Source organism: Mustelus asterias, chromosome 1, assembly GCF_964213995.1.
Source record: "Mustelus asterias chromosome 1, sMusAst1.hap1.1, whole genome shotgun sequence".
NCBI classification, from domain to species: Eukaryota; Metazoa; Chordata; class Chondrichthyes; order Carcharhiniformes; family Triakidae; genus Mustelus; species Mustelus asterias.
In genome coordinates this window covers 139,765,599-139,789,666 of record NC_135801.1, presented here as the reverse complement: position 1 = coordinate 139,789,666, position 24,068 = coordinate 139,765,599, and the positions used below count along the sequence as shown (strand labels likewise).

At 40.2% G+C, this 24,068-nt stretch overlaps 1 protein-coding gene across 1 annotated transcript in view; it reads right to left on the bottom strand.

Moving 5' to 3' along the window:
- Positions 1 to 431: 431 nt before the first annotated feature.
- stoml2 (stomatin (EPB72)-like 2) overlaps positions 432 to 24,068 on the bottom strand; it is a 50,157-nt gene continuing 26,520 nt past the window's right edge. The window contains exons 3-10 of the mRNA XM_078219479.1: positions 19,908 to 20,007; positions 13,440 to 13,498; positions 12,233 to 12,334; positions 7,920 to 8,054; positions 7,042 to 7,186; positions 4,416 to 4,495; positions 4,169 to 4,297; positions 432 to 1,739 (exon numbers count right to left, since the gene is read on the bottom strand). Of these exons, the coding sequence (XP_078075605.1) occupies positions 1,584 to 1,739; positions 4,169 to 4,297; positions 4,416 to 4,495; positions 7,042 to 7,186; positions 7,920 to 8,054; positions 12,233 to 12,334; positions 13,440 to 13,498; positions 19,908 to 20,007 (906 nt within the window). The 3' untranslated portion in view covers positions 432 to 1,583. The remainder of the gene's footprint in view (positions 1,740 to 4,168; positions 4,298 to 4,415; positions 4,496 to 7,041; positions 7,187 to 7,919; positions 8,055 to 12,232; positions 12,335 to 13,439; positions 13,499 to 19,907; positions 20,008 to 24,068) is intronic.

The window sequence follows — 24,068 nt, the reverse complement described above, 5'->3', positions numbered from 1 at the left end:
TTAATCTGCTGAAAGATGCCAGTCAATCTGCAAACAATCTGGCATTACTTCAAGATAGCAGTGCTTTTTTAATGATGGTATGAACTACTGATGAAAGTTTGTCATGAATGCTTATGAATATAGCTGCAGATGGACTGTCAGAGGACAATTTCTCTACTCCATGTTACCTTGGTGAGCACATGGAAAAAGTGACTTTGCAGCGATGCTGGATATAATGAGAGTTCAAAAGGGTTGGAAGAGAAACTAAGAACAGGTACAAGATCTGGGCAGTGAAGAGATTTTGGTCACACTGGCCAATGGTTGGTTTGCTGTTCTTGTATTGCAATATACACCCACATATAGAACCAGATTTGGAGACCGTTAGATTGATATAGTCTGTCATCAAAACTACCAGAGGGAAACAATTCAAATTCGGATTCCACAGTCCTTTTGGTGAAACTTGTATAACTGCTTCACAGTTTTAATGCAGAATCATTGTTTATTTATTAGTCACAAGTAGGCTCACATTGCAATGAAGTTACTGTGTAAATCCCCTTGCATTGCATACAGTCTTGCTTGGTTTCTTGCACTGTGCACCGCTATGTCTTATACTGTTAAAATACTGTTTATCATGTATAGTGGACAAATTTGGTTTGCACAAACGTGCCTGGTATAAAAGATGAGCACTGTAAAAAGCATAGGATTATTTCATCTAGTCTTTGTAAACCTGGAAACTGCATCTGCAATGAAGATTTCAGAAATTTAGGTTGTACAGTTTTACGGGCAGATAAATCTGTCAATTAAATGTGCAAGTTTCCCTGAGATGAGGTGAGCTCAGGTTCATGACAGAGAGTTCAGATACAGTTGCATGTACTGAAAACAAACTTGCCCAGGAGAAAAGCAGCTCACAGGAATGGAGGATAACATTTGGAGGATAAGACTGGTTTAAATTACCTCAAATAATCAGCATAAATCACAAACCATTTTATGAAATATTATTTGACAATCTGAATTGTTCCTAAAAGATGATTCATTTCCTTCTTTAAAAAAAACAGGATGTGCAATTATGGATTCCAAAATGTCAATTTCCTTGTTTTATCTTATACCACAATTATTTCACTTGGTCACAATATTTACATTGGTTACTAAGCAACAGTCTCTGTTTAACCTTTGCATTTTACTGATCTACTTTTTCCAAAAACATTACCATTATACTGCTAAAGTTAACATTTCATACTGTGGTCACTTGCTCAGTCAGGTTTTACCATTTGCAAGCAAGGTGAATGCCAATGCCAATCCAGTCAAAAGGAAAATTAAAACAGTGAAACTTTTGTTGGTGGGAGGGAAAGAAATAATTAAACATTTATTTTCTTCTTCAGGAAATGCAACATACTGATCCCACCAGTTCAGAAAGACTTTTTCTATATCCATGATGCAGTTGTACAGGTGGAAAATAAGCTACAGGCACCCAACAAAATCAGTTCTTCCAAGAGTATAAAAGTGCTTTGCTGTAAGCATGACACGTTCTCATCTCAAATTTCAAAATGGTTTGAATCTGACACATTCTGCAGTTGCAATTTTCATCCCATCATCCAGCAGAAATTTCAGATCATTTTTGACTTCAGAATTTCACTCTCTGAAGGGAATGTTTGATTTCCACCAACCAGTTGGGGTGATTTGTCAGCATGGAAGGCATCCATTGTTAGTTTATCTTCTGTTGCTGCTGGTTTATTAGTCAGGGTACCATAAATTCCCATGGCCTGCGGCATACAAATTGCAGATAGTTTAATATTCAACACAGACAGCAATAGAAACAGCCCAAGCATTAACTGCACAAAAAACATATTTTAACATGTAGCACGTAAATCAACTAGTAAACTACAAAATCGCATTGGCATTAAATTTAGTAACTAATTTTTAGAAAGGCACAACATAATTAATTTGGCTTGTTGTTATCATGAACACTGGAATTCTACCAAATAATAAAAGAAAAGAAAATGATAAGACATGCCGAACAAAGGATATCACTCCCCTGACACCACCCCCACTACTCCCAGCCCTGTCATCATTTTGAATGTGGGCCGGTTCAACATATCAGTGTATTATGTCCCATTTTAATCTTACCCTCCTTCACATACTGCCTAACAAAAAACATGTGTTTATTGCAGAAAAAGTATCCGATAATATCAAGAAAAGAACAGCGTTGAAGTTTGTAAATTTCCAAACTGAATGCAAAGAGTTATTCAATTGATGTACATCAGATTAGTGGATAAACTTGTTGGCAGACATAACCAGACCATTTCCCTATGAATTCTTTCTGCAGGGAAGACTGTGCAGAATCTAGTGGGCAAGTCATTCACTTTAAAAAGAAAAAACTTTCATTTACTCAGAACATACTGTGCAGTATGGTTCTGAATCAAAGATCAGAAAATGTTTCCAGGTTTGGTCCCTGGTGTGTTAAGTTTTCAAATATCAGCCATGGCAGCAATGGATATTCAAACTGGGGTTCAATATCCCAGGTGATGAGGAGGGAGAGGGTTAACCTGACTTTCAGTGGCCCCCTCGCACTGGGCACGTGTGTGTGCTGGACTATCTTGGGTTTGGCTGTGATATAGTTTTTGGGCTCATGAATGAAGAGTGACAGGTGTACCTTTGGAAGGTTGCTGGCACTTGTAGAAACCTCAGCCAGCAGACTGCAGTTAAGGAGAAAAAAAATGTACAGAAAATGAAACCCCCAAATAATGGGGAGTGCATCCAGGAGCTTGAACTTGTAAACCGAACCCAGTGATGCTTTGATCTACATGTGGCATTTGATGAAACATAAAAATCCCTTTATACAACATCTATCATCGTATACCACTGTGCACTGATATTTCCTCAAAAAAAACTCAAATTAGTTAAGTATAACCTCAGGCTTTGTATATCCAAGACAATTGTCCTGATTAACACATGCAACTTTATGTATTCATTAATTTTATAATTGTGCTTTAAAAGTTCACTAATAATCAATACCCAGGGGCCTTCCACCAGCCTTTAAGAATATGACTGTAAAATTTGACACCTTCAGTATAATCCATATTTTCAAAGATCTTTAGATAATTATTTGTGTCACCACCAACTCTCAACCATTGAGTTTTCTAATATGCATAATAATTGATTTTAATATTTGACACCCTCTAGGCCTTTGACACAATTTTGATTTGTAAAGTGTTTTGGAAATTTTGATTGTTTGCATCGATATTTCTTCAACTTTCATGATCAAAATGAATGACAGCAACTCGAAGGGCTAAATGGCCTACTCCTGCTTCTATTTTCTATGTTCAGGTACTCAAGTTTGCTAGGATGCATACCACCTGTGACTATTGTTAGTCTCATTTGTTTTATTCAAAGTATCTTTTTTGCATGATTATCTCTCATAGCACTCTTTCAAATCTTCCTCAATTACCTCGACAACAGGTTCCCCAGGGCTATACTCACCTCTACTCAGACATGAACCTGTCGAGGTCTGGAGACGTAGAGGTGAGTATAGCCCTGGCGGAACCTTTTGTAAACCTCGCTGACGTGATGGCTAGAGGGGAATATATGGCGGATGGCGGAGGGCAGGGGGGTGGGGGCTGTTAATTATATTCAAATGTATTAAAACAAATTTAAATGAGGTTCTTGCCCTGTGGGCATGTTCCTCATGACTTCACTGGCGAGGGACAGGAAAAATCATGGAACACAATCTCTTCAGAGAGAATCGCGTTTCCCGATTCTCTTCGGATTTTCAGTCCACGTCCGCATTCTCTCTGGCAGCGAACGCAGGCTGAAAATCACTCCAACTCTATTTCAATGACACAATAGCAAACTATTTTCAGCAGGAAGTTATCAAATTAAAATCTGCAACAGCTACCAAAATCTGAGAAAGATTCAAATTAAAAAATTAAATAATGCATGATTTGATTAATTTTCTGAATCAAAACACTGACTTAAAGTTCTATCACTCTCACCAAAAGAAAATCTATGTTTTTAATAGAAGAGCAACAACTGTACCAATGCAGAAAAATACACAAGACAAAAGTACTTTTATGAACAAAATAGCAAAACTTAGATTTTCACCGATACTAGTTTGTTTTGGATTCCAAATACATATCAAGACTACCAAAATGCAGATCACCTTAAATCTAAAATGTTGGGCTATCCATCTTACCTGCGTCACCATGCTACTGATATCACCGGTATTTGAAGGAAGAAGAATAGTATTGCTCTGTTTGGCCAGGTTACTAAAGGCAGACACATACTGCTCGGCTACACTCAATGAGGCTGCTTGACTTCCACACTGTGAATCACATAAAGGAAAAAAAATGAAGTGTAATTTTTCCTCCTTTCTTCATTCCATTTAAAATCAAAAAACAGATTTTAACATAATTCAGCTCTGTAGATTCACTCTATCATACCTGTTGACTAAGAGCTTCAGACAACATTTGAATGGCTTCTGCTTTTGCCTTTGCTTTTGCTACGACTGCATTAGCTTCACCTATGAAGTCACAGAAATGAAATATGAAAAGGCAAGCATAAATCATCAAAGTCAAAAACAACACATATGCAGCAAATAATTGAACTCCATTTTTAGCATCAATATATTTTTTACCAATAAGTTTGACTTGACAGATTTTGGTGGATAGTGAACCAGATACCAAGTAAAATAGCAGAATTCCACAGTCTGGGTCATAAATGTATAATCTGGGAGATTAAAGAATCTGAAGAATAGTTTATTTTGATTAAGGTGCTAAATATAGAACTTGATAAACAACAATATAGTCTTTCAAATGGAATTGGAAACAAAGATAAAAATTTAATTAAATTGCCTCTCTGTATGCATCAGTTTTGGTCCTTTGATATATGTAAATTTAACATGTTTGAGACAAGAGGTTATAAATACAACAAACACCACGTTACCTTGTAATCATTTCAATAGATAATTTAAAATTACAAGCAAACTTTGGCAGTGAAGCTTCAGTAATTTACATATATCACTGAGGTTTGATTATAACCTTATGTGGGTATTTGTTTTAAGGGCAAGTTTATTCAGAAGGAACAAGATGTCTGGAAACTATTTACTCAAACTTTAAAATGAAAAAAAAAGCTCTTAATAGGTCTCTTATGATCACTTGAGGAAAAAACTGTTAAGGCCTTAGATGTAAAAAAATTAATTTTCTGCTTAAACGTGGGCATATTCAATTACAGATTCATAAAGATAAACAGGACACAGGGAGCAGTATCATATCAAATTCATGGGGAGAATGAAGTGATTGTGTTGGTTTGCACAGAAATAATCCAGCACTTTTTGCATTGAAATAATCTAGCATCTGAATGGAATGAAAATAATTTATAAGGAGCACCGAGACATGATTAATCCAGAATGATGGAAGTGAGTGTAACATACAGGGGTACAGGATATTCAGGAAGGATGCAGGGCTTGGAAAGATAGGGGAATTTCTATATGCAAGGATCACTCAAGAACTGAAGGTACTTAATCCAGCAACACAAGTTGTCCCTTTGTCTCAGAGGTGAGCTTCAAAATCCACATCCTATCCATAACCTAAGCCAGTTATTTCCACCTATGTCACATTGCCTACATCTAACCATATTTCAGCTTCACATCCCTCTAAACCTGCTGCCTCTCACCTTGAGCCAATGTCCCTTTGTGACTGACCCTTCAACTAAGGGGAACAGCTGCTCCATATCCACTCTATCCATGACTCTCATAATCTTGTACACCTCGATCAGGTCACCCCCTCAGTCTTCCCTGTTCCAACGATAACAATCCAAGCTTACGCAACCTAAACCCTGCTGGCCTCACTTTGTCTCGAGCTCCTTGCTGCAATCCTTAGTTAAATGCTGCTCTGATTTCAAGGACAAATGCTCTCACTCTTGCATCCAGATCCGGATCAAGGCTGGGCTGATATCAAAATGGAATTGTTCTGACATAATCATAACTCTGCTTCATTGAACTAGTTATCTTTATAGATGACTTATTTCATCATTTAACTACTGGGCAATTTTCCATATTGTCAATGTCATGGGTTTACTAGGAACAGTTTTGCTTGGGAATGACCATCTCTTCAGTATTGCAGCCAGGCTGTTATCAGGGTTCATAGCCTGTATTTTGTCCAATACACTCAGCTGCTTATTTTTAAAAATTCATCTATATAATGCAGAGTGCAGCAAATTAGGTGGACACTGGCATTTGTTCATGTTATGTATGTGAGAGAAAGAAAGAAGTTGGCTGGAAACTCACATTTGCAATGCTGAGGATTGTGGCAGGTAGCATCTAATGGGCACACTCAGCTGAAATGTTTGCAAACATTTTAGCATCATCTTCTGCTGAAATGTGCAGGGCTCATCATCACAGAGTTTCTAACCACTGTGGGAGCTGCTTAAATTAGGTTATCAATTTAAGAACTCCCAAATACGCTGTCAGAATAGCAACAGATCTTTAATTAGTGCCTAAATCAGTAAATAAAGCCATCCTTAACTTTCAGTAACTGTCGACTGCATTTAAAAATAACTGTCCACTCTATATATAAAACTGATCAAATGACTATCTGTTTGTCCAAAAGCGACGTGGCCCCTTTCTCAACCTTTTTGTTCAACCAGATTAAACTTGAAACATTGTCCAATTAAGCTTGGTTCAAGACTTGAGGTACAAATATCATTTAAATCATTATACACTGTGACTGAACCTAATGGGACACCTATCATACTAATTGAGATCAAAAAATCTTCAATTTTTCTGTGTCGCAGTCAACCACGGAGGGAGGGGGCAGAGAAATCACAACAGGTTTGTCATGCAGCTCTGATATTAAGATCCACAAACACTGGAGTTTAAGATAAGCATCATTAGGTATCATGCTAAAATGTAATCCAATTATTTTTTGAACTATCTCAGATGTGTTTAGATACTTAAATCAAAGTCTGCAATTTACTATGGAAAAATAAATAAAATAATTTGTAAAACGGAAGTGAGATCTATTTAAGCAAAAGGGGAAAAATCTGCAGTTTCTGCAATGAACATCCAACCTGCAGCTTGGTTAATATTTTCTGCTTTTGTTGCCTCAGATGCCAGGATGCGAGATCGCTTCTTTCCTTCAGCTATATTGATTTCAGCCTCTCTAGCTCCTTCAGATTCCAGCACAGTGGCACGTTTTCTTCTTTCAGCTTCAACCTGAAATAAAGTAACCCATTGAACAGACCATGTTCTTTTTGTGCTACCAAGCCAGACAGGTTAGTCAGAACCCTTACAATATGCTATGAAGTTAATTAATTATACAAATCTATGCTAGAATTGTTCTGCATACATACATGGCATATATATTATAATCTGTACAATCTGATGTATGCGACATTGGCACCTAGTGATGCATAAATGTAGTGTTTCAGAAATGTAGACCTCATTCGTGATCATCATCATGAAAAGTAGTTTAGAGACCGGACCATGAAGGAAAACACCAATTGTAGATGCTTCCTCATCAGGAACAGAGGAAACTTCACTGTCACCCTAGTTCTTATGTGCCTCTTTATGGATGGCTTGCGGGTGGGGGCATTATCAAGAATTATGGAGGCAGGACACCTAGTTTCCTTCTCAGTTGTGAAATAATGGATGGCACAGGGAGAAGTTTAAAGATAGGAAATAATGTTTAATTTACAGTGAAGAAAACATTTTTTTAAATAAAACTTTCATAAATAAAGAGACATCTGGTTTCTGAACATTTAAGTAACAGAAGCCAAATGTCTAATACTTTTTGTGACAAATAAAATGAACAGCCCATATTCTAAACTGAGACTTATGATTGTACCCTCTTGTGAGAATTTTGATAAATATAAGCACTTCCCAGACACAAAATGTTAAGTGTGCCAATTAGTTTTCCCTTCAAGAAAACTTCAAAGTTCACACGTACTTGCATTTGCATGGCTTCCTTCACTTTAGGTGGAACATGGATATCCTTGATCTCATATCTTAGGCAGCGGATTCCCCACGTATCTGCGGCTTGATTTATCTGAGTGACCATATTCATATTCAGTACTTCTCTTTCCTGCCATGCAATGATAGAGAAAAGGGAGTTTTTATAAGTCTTCAAAATATAACATGGAAATGAGTCAACATCACTCGCGTCTATATGTCAGGAAGTCAAATATGATCAAGTTAAATAAATTATCCCCAATAGTTAATGCAGCCCTTTAGAGTCAAGAATTTTGCAGGCTTTATTGAGATACAATGATTCTTGCAGAACAAAGTACAAAATGAGACAAAAAATAAATCAGCAGCCAAGATCTAGATCAATTTCCTTAACCTATAATCTTAAGACTATTAATGCAACAGAAATTTGAGAACCAGAGCTGGAAAAGCGAAGCAGCACAGATAAATTAGATTCAACTATGCAATCAGTGACAAACATTTAGACCTGTCTTGATGGAGAGGCAGTGGAATGAAATTGTGTAGAAAAAATATGGAAGGTTTAGAATTATATTTGGTGCGTTTTGTTTTAATTCCTTCACAGGAGGAATGCCACTGGCAAGATCAGCATTGTTTGTCCAATCATAATTGTCCTTGAGAGGTGTATTGGTGTTTTGGACTGGATCGCAGGTACAGCAAGTAATTAGATGGGCAAATGGTATATTATGGTCCAACTCCCTTGCAATTCAGGCTAAGAACAAGAAAGTATAAGCAAAATGACAATGTTCTACAATTATATAGAACTTTTATGAAGCTGTATGTGGAGCACTGTATCTCCTTACCCAAGGAATTATATTCTTGCTTTACAAGGGGTGCAACGAAGGCTCAATAGATTGATTCCTGGGAGGAAAGGGCTGACCTCAGAGAAATTGAGTGGACCAGGTCTCTGGCATTTCAAAGAATAAGAGGTGATCTCATTGAAACATATAAAATTCTCAGAGAACATAACATGATAGACTTTGTTTCCCCTGGCTATTGAGTTTAGAACTAGGAATTCCAGTCCCAGGGTAAAGGGGTCCGTGATTTCAGATTGAGATGAGGAAACATTTCTTTGTTCAGAAGGTTATGAATCTTTGGAATTCTTTGCCCAATGAGCTGTGGATGCTTCGTCAATAAAGTATACTCAAGGCCAAGATCAACAGATGTTTGGACACAAAGGAAATCAAGAGATGTGGGATAAGTTTTGGCAGGTAGAGTTGATGTAGAAGATCAGACATAATCTTACTGAACGTTGGAGCCAGCCTGAAGGGCCATATGTGCTACTCCTGCTCCTATTTCTTATGGATCAATGGGCGAATTGATCTTTTTTGGCCCTGTACTTTTCTGCATTGCTAGTGGAGATGTGTTTAATCTTTGAAAACATTTTTAGATTTTTTTCCTTGGAAGTTTGTGGAGACCACCCTACTACAATTTATGAAATCTGCATTGCTCAATTGCACAAGCAGAAACAGGGAACTTTCTTTAAACTAAGAGAGCACTGCTAACATTTTAGGAAAAGGAAGATCCATTCAAACTGAAATTGGGGTTTACCAGAAGAAATGCTAAAATTAAAATAGTAAAATCAGATACAAGGAAGGCAGGAAGAATAAAAAAGTTTATTACTTAAATGGAGAACGACTGCAGAATGTGGAGGTGCAGATGGATTTAGGTGTTCTTCTGCATGAGTCACAAAATGTTATTATGTAGGTGCAGCATGTAATCAAGAAGGCTAATTGAATGCAATTCTTTACTATGAGAAATTGAACACAAAAGTAAGAATGCTATGCTTCAGTTATACAGGGCTTTGGTGAGACCGCATCTCAAATACCGTGTGTAGTTTTGGTCTCTTTATTTAAGGAAGGATATAAATGCATTCGAGGCAGTTCAGAGGTGATTTACTAGATTGATATCTGGAATGATCTGGTTGTCTTATGAGGATAGGATGAAAAGGCTGGGCTTGTTTCACTAGAATTTAAAAGAGGGAGAGGTGACCTCATTGAAATATATATAATCCTGAATGGTATTGATAAGGTGGACACAGAAAGGATGTTTCCTCTTGTGGACAAGTCCAGAACAAGGAGGCATTTATAGGACAGAGATGAGCAGAATTCTTTTTCACTCGGAGGGTTGTGCAGCTTTGGAACTCTGCCTCAGAAGGCTGTGGAGGCAGGGTCAATGAATATTTTTAAGGCCAAGGTAGATAGATTCTTGTTGGGTATGGGAATTAAAGGATATCGGGGCTGATGGGGAATGTGGAACTCAACACAATCAGATCAGCCATGATTTTATTGGATGGTGAAGCAGGCTCGAGGGGCCGAATAGGTTACTTCTGCTCCTATTTTGTATGTTCATACATTCACACATAAAATAAGACAGTTTCAGCATCCACATAAATGTGCTGATAGAGATTTATGCTAATTCCTCCATGTGGCTCTGCCATCTTTTGTTAAATTACTACAGGCATAACAAAAATCAAAAACTGTAACCTCTAAGGAGTTCACCAATAAAGTCTTAAGATCTATGAACATACAAAAAGAACAAGAAGAACTAGTTAGTATATTAAGCCTGTTCCATCCCAACAGGATACACAGGAACATAGGACAGAGCAACATTGGAAAGGAGCAGGAGTAGGCTATTTGGCCCTTTGAACCTGCTCTGCATTTGATAAGATCATGGCTGACCTGGTCATGGACTCATCATAGAATCCCTACAGTGCAGAAGGAGGCCATTCAGCCCATCGAGTCTGCACCGACAACAACCCCACCTACGCCCTATACCCGTAACCCCACGAATCCCTCTAACGTACGCATCCCGGACACTAAGGGACAATTTGGCATGGCCAAAATGCACCTAACCCGCACATCTTTGGACTCAACTCCACTTTCCTGTCTGTCCCATGACCCCTGACTCTCTTGTCTATCAAACATCATAGACCAATAACCTTCAGAGGAAAGGTTTCTCCTCATCTCCCTCCTTATTAGAAGCAAATAGGTTAACAGTAATAATGAAATATCTAAAACAGTAAATGTACAACATTAACATCAACCATTAGATCTCACTTTCTGATGAAAGACCATCTACCTAAAAAGTTCACTGTTTCTCTGTTCATGAGATTTTACAGCATTTCTACTTCTATAGGGTGGTACAGTGGCTAGCACTGCTGCCTCATAGCGCCAGGGACCCAGGATCAGTTGCAGCTTTGTGGGACTATCTGTGGGGAGTTTGCACTTTCTCTCCGTGTCTAATTGGGTTTCCTCCAGGTGCTCTGGTTTCCTCCCACAGTCCAAAAGATGTGCAGGTTAGGTGGACTGACCATGTTAAATTGTCCCTTAGTGTCCCAAGATGTGTAGGTTAGGGGGATTAGCGGGCTAAATGCACGGGGTTACGGGGGTAGGTGGGGTGGGCCTGGGTAAGATTATCTGTCAGAAAGCCAGTGCAGAGCTGATGGGCCAAATGACCTCCTTCTGCACTGTAGGAATTCTATGATTCTGTTTCAGATATTCAGCATCTGCATTATTTTGATTTTGTAATATTAAAAAAGCATTGGTGGTACTGAGGCTGGAATCTTTTGTTCTGGAATGTATGTTCAGTGGTGGGCGCTGGGGATGGGACAGCCAACCACATGCGATCTTGCACTATTCAGCTCATTAAATATGCATCCACGAGGAGCTTGCTGATTCTAGCAGTAGGGGCAGGCAGGAAGCTGCCATCCCCACTGTTATCTCATGGAGTTGAAGGTCTGAGTGCCATATTTAAAGGGCACCCGGACAGCCTGCACTATCCTTTGCACAGCCACTGCTCCACCCTTCCCCGCTAACTTTTCCTCCTTCCTTCATCATCCTCTATGCAACTTGCATTGCTAACACCTAGTCTCAAGCATAAGCTGGCATTTACAAACGTTCCCCAAAGAGGACAATACAGTGGTAAATCAATGTTAATCATGGAAGAAGTTGCCCTGACCAAATACAAGCCACTCGTATACAGTTGTAAAAATGAACATACCAATTCCTCGCTGGTGGGGAACTTAATTTGGAGGCAGAGCTTAATTCTGACGAGGTGGCATATTAATGAGCATGCATGACTTGTTGATGCATGCAGAAGGGCTTCCTGACATTGTTCCGGAGATGCTTGACCCATCTTTGGAAGTCCCAAGAATATAATTCCTAAAGTTTATCCCACTGTCAGGAAAGTGATATTTTTGGCCTCACGCCAAGTTAAACTCCCCGAACAAGCTTCCTGCTGCTGCAAGATTCCACCCTAAATCAGAAATTACTTTACCCTAAAAACACTGTCCAATGTGAGCTTCCCAAGTTCAGATCTCATGGTTGTTTGAGCTAGCTGAGTAACTGCATACTCAGGATCTTCAACTCCATAACTTGCCTGAAAGAGCAAAAGAAAAATCAAACATTTTTTTTAGCTTTATCAAGCCATTATTACCTAACTATTTAAAAAGCATCACGGTCAATATTATCCTCCCCACTTCCAAAACCCCCATCCCACCATCACAATGGATGGGAGAGGGTTAAAAATGGAAAATCAAGAAACATGATACCAACCTGCTGCTTATATGCATGCCATCCCTTTTACAAGTTAAGAGGTGCGCCTCCTTCCTTAAATATATTACAATATTTAAATATTTAAAATTATAATATTTGCAACAAGGAGCCTGAGCAAATCTGGAATCAAGGGAACATTTTCCACTGTTGGGAGTCATGCCTGACACAAAAGATGATGATTGTGGCTACTGGAAGCCAAACATCTCAGGCCCAGGACATCACTGCAGGAGTTCCTCAGGCTCAACCATCTTCAGCTACTTCATCAAGAAGTGGGGATGTTCACTGATGATTGTACAATGATCAACACCATCAGATACTGAAACAATCTGTGTCCATATGCAGCAAGACATAGACAATATTCAGGAACACCCCCGCCCCACCCCCTCCCCAATCAACATCCCAGGGGTTGCAATGGAACAGACTCTGAACTGGACCAGCCAAGTACATACTGAGGCTACAACAGCACGTCAGAAGCTGGCAATGCTGCAGAGAGTAAATTATCTCTCCATGACCTGTCCACAAGGCACAAGTGCTGTGTGGTGAAATAATCTTCACTTGCCTGAATGAGTGCAGGTCCAAAAACATTCTTAAGCTTGACACCATCCAGGACAAAGCAGCTCGTCAGCTGCCAAGGAGTTAAGCTCTGAAATTGCCCCCAAGCTTCTCTCATTCTCCTTTAAGACACTCACATGGGGCCATGTGGCCTATGCCTGTCCCTTGTTCTTATCTTGTTAATTTATTTTATATTTGAATGTAATAAAAACTAACTAAGTTTCTTTCATGACACAAATTTGCAGGAATGCCAACATTTATAAAACAGCTCAATTTATCCCAAAACTATTAGTTTCATAGGGCTACATCAGTTCAATTAGGTTGTATTTCATTTCAAGCAGGCAATGGCAAAAAATTACAAACATCACTTGTATTACCTTGTATGGGTCCATTATTCGTAAATAAAGTACACCATCAATTTGTAAAGTCACATTATCTGCAACAATGATGGAAAAATTGTGAATTTTACACATATTGATCAATGTTTGATTGAATTTCATTCAATACATGGTAATTGAAACTAACAGTATTAAACAATAGTTCACGTATCACCCAACACCAATCGAGCATTTCACAACTATTAAACTTTGAATACAGACACGATTAAAGGATTGAGAGTTAATTTATAAAACAAAGCAAAATCTTGAAAAATTAAAGTATTATTTTAAAAGTTATTCTATTTCTTCATTTTCATTCCTATAAAAGTATTAACAAATACTCTCTGGCTAAAACTACATTACCTCAAACTCTGAAATGCAAAATAGTGATCATGTTACCCCACAGCAATGTCACACCCGTTTGAAAAATGGAGAAGAGGGATAAACCTGTTAACTACAGGCCAATCAGTCTGTTAGTGATGGGGAAGCTATGAGAGACCATTGTCAAGGACAAAATCAATTCTCCCTTTGAGCAGCATAGGTTAATAAACAGCCAGTTTATTATGTTATATACATCATATCTGATTGACCTGCTTGAGTTCTTTGATGAAGTAACAGATTGATTGACAAAGTTAGTGCAGTAGATGTTGCATATATGCACATTAAAAAGGTATTTATCAAAGTTACACATCATTGACTGATTCAGAAAAAGTATGTGATATCAAAGAGATGGTGGTAACTTGGGTATGTAGTTGTCTACGGAACGGTTGTAGGGACATAGGAGCAGGAATAGGCTATTCAGCCCATCAGGCTTGCTCCATCATCCAATATGATCTTGGCTGACCATCCACTTCAGTGCCTTTTTCCCACACTACCCCCTATCTCTTCATGTCATTGATATTTAGAAATTTGTGAATCTCTGCTTTGAACACACTCAAAGAGCTTCCACAGCCCCTTGGAGGAGAGAATTTCAAAGATTCACAACCCCCTCCATAAAAAGATTTATCCTTATCTCTTTCCTAAGTGGCTTCCCCACTTGGTTCTAGACTACCCAACGAAGTGAAACATTATGAATGCATCTACCTTGTTCATCCCTTTAAGTATTTTGTAGGTTTCAATGAGATCACTTCTCATTCTTCGAAATTCTAGATAATACAGGTCCAGTTCTCCTAATCTCTCCTCATAGGACAGTCCTGCCATCCCAAAACAAGTCTGGTGAATCTAGTGGTGCATAGAGATTTATGTGACTGGAATGGTCTGGTCCCCAGAGGGTCTCTATTAAGCCTATTGCTTTTTTTATATACATGTCCTGGACTTGGATATAAAGAATACAATTTTGAAGTTTGTGGCTGATGCAAAACTTGGCAACGCGGTAAATAGTAGCAGAGTTCAGAAGCACACAGACAGACCAATGAAACGAGCAGGCACATGGCAGATGCAATTTCATGCAGATAAGTATAAGTGATGCACTTCGGGAGGAACAATATGGAGAAGCAGTGTAATCCAACTGAAACTATTTAGAATGGAAAGTTAGAGCAGAGGGATCGGGGTGCATATTCATAAATCTTTGAAGTTGGCAGAGCACACAGAGGGCAGGTAAGAAATTTATTGGATATTTTGCTTTCTAAATCAAAAACAAGGAAGTCATACTCTGGTTAGGGCTCAGCTGGAGCATTGTGTATAATTCTGGGTATCACACTTCAAAGCCTTGAGGAGGGTACAAAGGAAGCTTAGCTCAAAAACGCAGGAATGGGGGATTTCAGTTTAATGGAGAATCTCCAAGGAGCAGGGAAAGTAAAAGGAAAAACTAATAGGTGTTGTCAAAAGGAAATTCTGATGGAGGAAGTACAGATAAACTGTTGCCTCTGGTAAGTGGGTCAAGATGTGGAGATGCCGGCATTGGACTGGGGTAAACACAGTAAGAGTTTTAACAACACCAGGTTAAAGTCCAACAGGTTTATTTGGTAGCAAATGCCATTAGCTTTCGGAGCGCTGCTCCTTCGTCAGATGGAGTGGAAATCTGCTCTCAAACAGAGCAAAGAGACACAAAATCAAGTTACAGAATACTGATTAGAATGCGAATCTCTACAGCCAACCAGGTCTTAAAGATACAGACAATGTGAGTGGAGGGAGCATTAAGCACAGGTTAAAGAGATGTGTATTGTCTCCAGACAGGACAGCCAGCAAGTCCAGGAGGCAAGCTGTGGGGGGTCACTGATAGTGTGACATAAACCCAACATCCCGGTTTAGGCCGTCCTCATGTGTGCGGAACTTGGCTATCAGTTTCTGCTCAGCGGCTCTGCGCTGTCGTGTGTCGTGAAGGCCGCCTTGGAGAACGCTTACCCGAAGATCAGAGGCTGAATGCCCGTGACCGCTGAAGTGGTCCCCCACAGGAAGAGAACAGTCTTGCCTGGTGATTGTCGAGCGGTGTTCATTCATCCGTTGTCGTAGCGTCTGCATGGTTTCCCCAATGTACCATGCCTCGGGACATCCTTTCCCACAGCGTATTAGGTAGACAACGTTGGCCGAGTTGCAAGAGTAGGTACCGTGTACCTGGTAGATGGTGTTCTCATGAGAGATGATGGCATCCGTGTCGATGAGCACCTCACTCACCTCACTGTACCGCAAGCCCATGGATAACCTCACGATGCTCCACTTCTCCAGCTTCCACCCTAAACACGTTAAAGAAGCCATCCCGTACGGACAAGCCCTCCGTATACACAGGATCTGCTCGGATGAGGAGGATCGCAACAGACACCTCCAGACGCTGAAAGATGCCCTCATAAGAACAGGATATAGCGCTCGACTCATCGATCGACAGTTCCGACGCGCCACAGCGAAAAACCGCACCGGCCTCCACAGAAGACAAACACGGGGCACGGTGGACAGAGTACCCTTCGTCATCCAGTACTTCCCCGGAGCGGAGAAGCTATGGCATCTCCTCCGGAGCCTTCAACATGTCATTGATGAAGACGAACATCTCACCAAGGCCATCCCCACACCCCCACTTCTTGCCTTCAAATAACCACACAACCTCAAATGGCCTTCAGGAGAACAGTGACCACGACACCACACAACCCTGCCACAGCAACCTCTGCAAGACGTGCCGGATCATCGACACGGATGCCATCATCTCACGTGAGAACACCATCTACCAGGTACAAGGTACCTACTCTTGCAACTCGGCCAACGTTGTCTACCTGCTGCAGGAAAGGATGTCCCAAGGCATGGTACATTGGGGAAACCATGCAGACGCTACGACAACAGATGAATGAACACCGCTCGACAATCACCAGGCAAGACTGTTCTCTTCCTGTGGGGGACCACTTCAGCGGTCACGGGCATTCAGCCTCTGATCTTCGGGTAAGCGTTCTCCAAGGCGGCCTTCACGACACACGACAGCGCAGAGTCGCTGAGCAGAAACTGATAGCCAAGTTCCGCACACATGAGGACAGCCTAAACCGGAATGTCACACTATCAGTAACACCCACAGCTTGCCTCCTGGACTTGCTGGCTGTCCTGTCTGGAGACAATACACATTTCTTTAACCTGTGCTTAATGCTCCCTCCACTCACATTGTCTGTATCTTTAAGACCTGGTTGGCTGTAGAGATTCGCATTCTAATCAGTATTCTGTAACTTGATTTTGTGTCTCTGTGCCCTGTTTGAGAGCAGATTTCCACTCCATCTGACGAAGGAGCAGCGCTCCGAAAGCTAATGGCATTTGTTGGACTTTAACCTGGTGTTGTTAAAACTCTTAGTGGGTCAAGAACCAGAGGGTATAGTTTAAAAATAATTAAATACTCAATTTGGCAAAGAACCCGAAGGGAAATCAGAAGAATTCTTTTCATGCAATTGGTTGCTAAGATTTGGGGGGAGCTGAGTTGTGGAACCAAACTGGATAGCTCTTTCAAAAAACCAGCAGAAACATGAGGGCTGAATAGCCTCCTGCTAGGCTGAAGGTTTCTATGATTCCATGTTGACTGGCTTCCTGTGGCTTCCCAATGCTGCTCTGTGGTCCACTGGATTTTGTCAAAGCATGATCAAGTCTTTGCCAATTTTCCATTCAATTCCGCCCCTGCTACAGTACCCGAAATGGCTTTCATCAAGGTCACTATTGACATCCTATGTGACTGTGACAAAAGTAAACTACCCTTTTTCATCCTCTTGACCTGTCTGTAGCCTTTGACACGGTTGGCCATTTTGTCCTCTTTCAAGAGCTTTCCACCGTCAACCAGTTGGATAAGAATTTACTCGCCTAACTGGAGATAAGCGAGTAACCAGAGTATCATCTGCAATGAATTATCTTCCTGCTCCTATACTGTTACATAAGAACATAAGAAATAGGAGCAGGAGTAGGCCATCTAGCCCCTCGAGCCTGCCCCGCCATTCAATAAGATCATGGCTGATCTGACGTGGATCAGTACCACTTACCCGCCTGATCCCCATAACCCTTAATTCCCTTACCGATCAGGAATCCATCCATCCGCGCTTTAAACATATTCAGCGAGGTAGCCTCCACCACCTCAGTGAGCAGAGAATTCCAGAGATTCACCACCCTCTGGGAGAAGAAGTTCCTCCTCAACTCTGTCTTAAACCGACCCCCCTTTATTTTGAGGCTGTGTCCTCTAGTTTTAACTTCCTTACTAAGTGGAAAGAATCTCTCCGCCTCCACCCTATCCAGCCCCCGCATTATCTTATAAGTCTCCATAAGATCCCCCCTCATCCTTCTAAACTCCAACGAGTACAAACCCAATCTCCTCAGTCTCTCCTCATAATCCAAACCCCTCATCTCCGGTATCAACCTGGTGAACCTTCTCTGCACTCCCTCCAATGCCAATATATCCTTCCTCATATAAGGGGACCAATACTGCACACAGTATTCCAGCTGCGGCCTCACCAATGCCCTGTACAGGTGCATCAAGACATCCCTGCTTTTATATTCTATCCCCCTCGCAATATAGGCCAACATCCCATTTGCCTTCTTGATCACCTGTTGTACCTGCAGACTGGGCTTTTGCGTCTCATGCACAAGGACCCCCAGGTCCCTTTGCACGGTAGCATGTTTTAATTTGTTTCCATTGAGATAGTAATCCCATTTGTTATTATTTCCTCCAAAGTGTATAACCTCGCATTTCTCAACGTTATACTCCATTTGCCATATCCTCGCCCACTCACTCAGCCTGTCCAAATCTCTCTGCAGATCTTCTCCGTCCTCCACACGATTCACTTTTCCACTTATCTTTGTGTCGTCTGCAAACTTCGTTACCCTGATGATCCCACAGCATCTATCCTTGGCCCCTCTTATTGCTCATCAACCTGCTAACCCTTGCGACATCATCCGAGAAGACAGCATCAGGTTTTCACAGTACATTGACGACACCCCGCTGTACCTCACCACCAGTCCAGCTGCTGCCAAAACTCTCATCCATGTTATCTCTGGATTGGTCTCTCACATTATACCCTCTGTAAACTTGAGGTCATTCAAAACTCTGCTGCCCATATTTGTTAATCTCAACAAGTTCTATTCACCCATCATCCGCGCACTTACTGACCTACATTGGCTCTTATTTAAGCCACACGTTGTTTTTAAAATTTGCATCCTTGTTTTCAAGTCCCTCCATAACTGTATCCTTCCCTGGCTCTGGAATCTCCTCGAACCCCAGAACCCTCCAAGCTATCTGCACCATTCTAATCCTGGCCTCTTGAATAACCCTGACTTTATTTGCTCCAACCTTCATGACCATGCCTTCAGCTGCTTAGGCCTCTGCAATTCCTTCGCTATATCTCTCCACCTCAGCTTCTTCCTTCAAAATGTTGCTTAAAACCTATCTCTTTAACCAAGCTTTCAGCCATTTTCCTTAATGTCACCTTATGTGGCTTAAAGTCAAATTTCGCTTCTCAATGGTCATGTGATGTGCCTTAGGATGTTTTACGTTAACATGCTATACATGTTAACTATATATATGCTATACATATATCATGTTGTTGCATTTGTTGTTGTCCCTGGTTAAAGGTTGGCAACAATATCCAAAGAAGCAAGTGTGATGAGCTGAGCCCAGGCCTCTCAGTACACGCAGAATTTAAAAGTTCTCCTGTCATCATTGATGTGGAACCTTCTTAAAGGTGTGGTCTAGATGTACAGTTGTTGTGACATACACCCTTGCTGCGCAAACCTCAATAAGTGTTTCTCTGCAAATTGAGCATGGAAGGAAGCAAAGCATTCAGGCAGACAATCAGTTACCACAACAACCTCACCCAAAAGGATTCACCTATTTGATGAACAAGCAAATTGACAGGCAATGACTTACACAAAAAACATGCCACAGCTCCAATTACTTCACGCTACATGAATACTGCATGGTCCATATATTGCAGAAAGTTTATAACAAGCACATTATGACTACTTTGTGGAGAAAATTCAAAATTGATAAATTAATTTATCACTTTAACACTTTACTGTACTTACCTAATGAAACAGCAGACTGTTCCGGAATATCAATAACAATCTCCTTTAAACTCTGCACATATCTTATCCGATCTACAATTGGAATCAAGAAATTCAGGCCCTGTGTGAAGACACCAATAATTAATTTGGGACAAATATATATTTGTCAATCATGTCAGAAAAGCCCCAAGGAAGATAGAAAAATCTTAATCTCAATGCACAGTAATAGCCAATGAGTCAAATTTGAAGATTAAATCAGAATTTGTATTAGACAGAAGTAATGACACCATCAGTGATGGTGAGGTTTGACTTCTCTTTCTCGTCTCAAAAACTCCATTTAACAATTCCATTGTCCTTTGCTGGATGTTCTCTGCTGTTTAGCTTGACAGGATTGTCCTGTTTGGATGAACCTAACACAATTTGAGCAACAGTTCTTATCTTTTGTTTGTATTCTGTCTCTCTACTCAGTCATCTGCAATGAAGAACCCTCAAGGTTGAACCCAAAGCCTCCTTATTTCTATGCTGCTCCTTGTCGATATCACCTGCAGACATGGATTACTTCTGTTGATGACAAATAGATCCACCTTTCCAGCACAGTTGTGCTGTCAAACTATCTACCTGAGTGAAAGGGCGACTGAGTATATCGGGGAAATTGATTCAAAATGGGAATTTGGTGCATGGGGAAGAGGTACTTTGGGTAAGGTTTACTGCAAGAAGTATGACTTAGAATAGAGTGCTGCGAGCTGGGTATTTAAGCGAATAGGGGAAGGAAGGGAAAGAAGTGTTCTTTTGCTTTTTGTTTTCTAACTGCCTTCAGGAAGTGGTTTTACTCTGTTTTAGGAGAAGGAGCCAGGTGTTTGGTGAGTGTCTGGCAGGGGACTCTGATTTAGTCTATTCCTAAAGTTCAAAATAGTCTAGCAACTGGTGGTAAGGTTAATAAAATACATGAAAGCAAAAGTAAAATATATAATTGAATAAAATAATTAAATAGTCAATTGGAACACATTCAGGATGGCAGAGCAGATGATTTGTCACTGCTGCAGCATGTGGAAGCTCCTCAATGCCAGATCGATCCAGTGCAAACATGTCTGGAGGAAGAATTTGAAATTTGGACAGCTTCAGCTCAGAGTTTATGAGCTGGAGGCTGAACTACAGACACTGCAACACATCAGGGAGGGGGAAAGTTACCTGGATTCTTTGTACTAGGCAACAGTCACACCTCTTAGGATAGAGTCTTCTGATTTGGACAGTGGTCAGGGACAAGAGAGTGTGACTGCAAGTGATGCAAGTAAGGGGACTCAGAGGGCCGAAAGAGCCATTATAATTGTCCAACAGATTTTTCAGTTTGTTGGGATCAAAGTGGAGGCTGCAGGATGGATGAGCTAACTGATCATGGTAAAGTAACATAGGAAATGGGAAGAGGAATAGGCTATTCAGCCCTTGAGCCTGCTCTGCCATTCAACTAGATCAGGGCAGATCTTCTACCACAATACCTTTGCCCACACCATGTCACGTGATGTCTTCAATATCTAGAAATCTATCAATCTCTGTCTTGAACATACTCAATGACTGAGTCTTCACAGCCCTCTGGAGTAGTGAATTCCAAAGATCTACTGCCCTCGAGTGAAAAAATTCCTCCTTATCTGTCCTAAATGGCCTACCCCTTACTCAGACTGTATCCCTTAACCACTGCATCACCATCATAGAGGCTTTTCTTTGCCTCATATCTGAGCTTGTAGACTAATTAGTAGAACTGGGGTGCCATGGTTAATTAATAACTTCATTATTATAATATCATGCACTTAACAGGATGGTCGAGGGCAAACTAAATGGAATTTGTTCTTTTTTAATAAAGCAATTTTTATGTTCAAATATCATTTTACTTTCACCTTCGTATAAGTGCCCATCTCCAACATATTCAATTACTCCATTATCCCACTTGCTATGTTTTCCTGTTTCCATTCTCATTAAAATCCAACTTGTCTAAAACACATCTGCTTGTATTTTCTCCTACACTCTCATCACCCGTCCTCACTGACCTACAGTAGCCCCAACAACTCCTAGTTAACATTCTTATCTTCACATTCCTCATGACCTCACATACCTCTACCTCTGCAAAGTCCTCCAACCACACTTACCTGCCTGCACCTTTTGGGCTTTCAAATCTGAGTTCCTCTCCCTCCTCCCTTTGTTCTACAACTGGCAGTAGTTGCAGGAAGCCCTTTCTGAAATCTCTCCACCTCTCTACATCTCGCTGTCTGACTTTAAAAATCTTATCAAAACTCATCTTTGTGACTTGGCTTTCCTTCATCTTTCCCAAACTTTCCACCATGGCTCAGCATCCATTCATCTGTAAAATGTCTTAGGACATGTGGTAGGTTAAAGGTGTTTATATAACTGCAACTGTTATATACATTACTCATTCTCATGCATTCCACATAACAGATGATAAGGAAATAAGTAATCAGATTAATTTTAAGTTTGCTATTATATCACCTATTGATTTGCCTTTATATTGTAATAATTTAACTAGTATTTGTCAAATGGAGAAATATGATTCTTAAATTGTCATATCTTAAAGTAGCTACAAACGTTAGGAAATTTTAAGCTACTGAACATTTGAACCAAGAATAAACCCTTCACAGAACCAGCAGCTTATGAAGTAATCACTTGCTAATGAGAAAAATTAATAGGAGACATGTGTGAAAAAAGTATAATAGCAGCACACAAACAGGACAGGCAGAACTATTCCTTCTATGAGTAAGGAGAGGAAAGAGAAAGCTGGGGAAATGGTCCATTCATTACAAGGTTGTTCTTAGAGGTTTATTTAACTAAGTACTGGCATCAAAGACCACACCCTGGCACTGCAAAGATAGAGTGCCCCTCCTGTTGTCAAGTTAAAGGAGAAAGAAACAAAAATGTTTTGAAGGTTCAGTTTTTTTCACCCATATGTATCATCGCATAATCTACAATAAACAGGACTTAAGAGAGAAGAGCTCAATGGTGTTACAAAAGGCTGCAATTAGCAGCCAGTCCACATTTAAAGCATTCATTTTAACATAATTCTTACAATACTACTTTCCTGACTTAAGCCACAATCAGAACACATGGTAGAATCACAAGATATGACTCATATTCCAAACACTAAAATAACCATAACTCATTAGTGAGTTCAATGCACGTCACCGAAATTACAGAATATGTTTTTTAAATATCCTGTTTCATGAATCTCTGAAATACCTAGAAAATGCTTTAAACCTGCCATTTCATTGTTATTAAGAAAGAGCTAAAAGAGAAAATAAATACTCAAAAGCTTGGGAGTGAAGAAAGGTCAAGGTAATGAATTTCACAACCAGTGTTTTCAAGCTCAGACAAGGATCCTGATTCAGTGAAGCTAAACAAATTCATAGAGGCTCTTGTCAACAGGCAGCTGCTCTTGATGACAGCAATAGCTGAGGAGCTATATTTTGATCTTGGTGCATTTGGGCTGGGGTTCATAAATGTTTGCTGATCAACATCCATGTTGTTGTCATGCTAGAAAAGGGTTGAGCACAGGACCTCAATTGACAACACTTGGGAAACCAAGGAGCATGAGGGCACATCCATTGAAGCCTGGTTAATATTTGAAAAAAAAGATCCACGTCAGTGTGGAGGGGAATCCCTTTCAGAGGAAGAGGTATGGTCAAGGATATGACCTTCACATGTTTGCTGCACATTAAGGGAGGACTGATGACCCTCCCGGCTCAGCAGGGGCCAGTCAGAAACTGGGACGGTCAGCAACTTGTCCTCAATTGGAGAGTTAATGGGGCTAATTAGCTAGCTACCACCTCTGCATTGAGTGCACATACGGAAAGATCACTTGGAGGCATGAACAGGTCAGGGAAGCTATGGGATATGCAAATTTCAAATTTTGCTCTACGTCCCAATGCCAAATCTGCTTTCATGGGGTTGTGAAGATTCTACCCAATGCGTCAATCTAGATATAATTTTAAATTCTGTGAATACCAGCAGACCAGTTCTGTAGTTCTCCCTTTAGAAGTTTCATACAAATGTTGCATAAAATTAGAGATAATAGCATTTTCAAAAAGTAAATGAACCATAGCATGCAATTTAAAGTACAATTTTTATTTGTAGAATGCTTATCATTTAATTGATTTATGGCAATTTCAGGAAGGGTTTCAT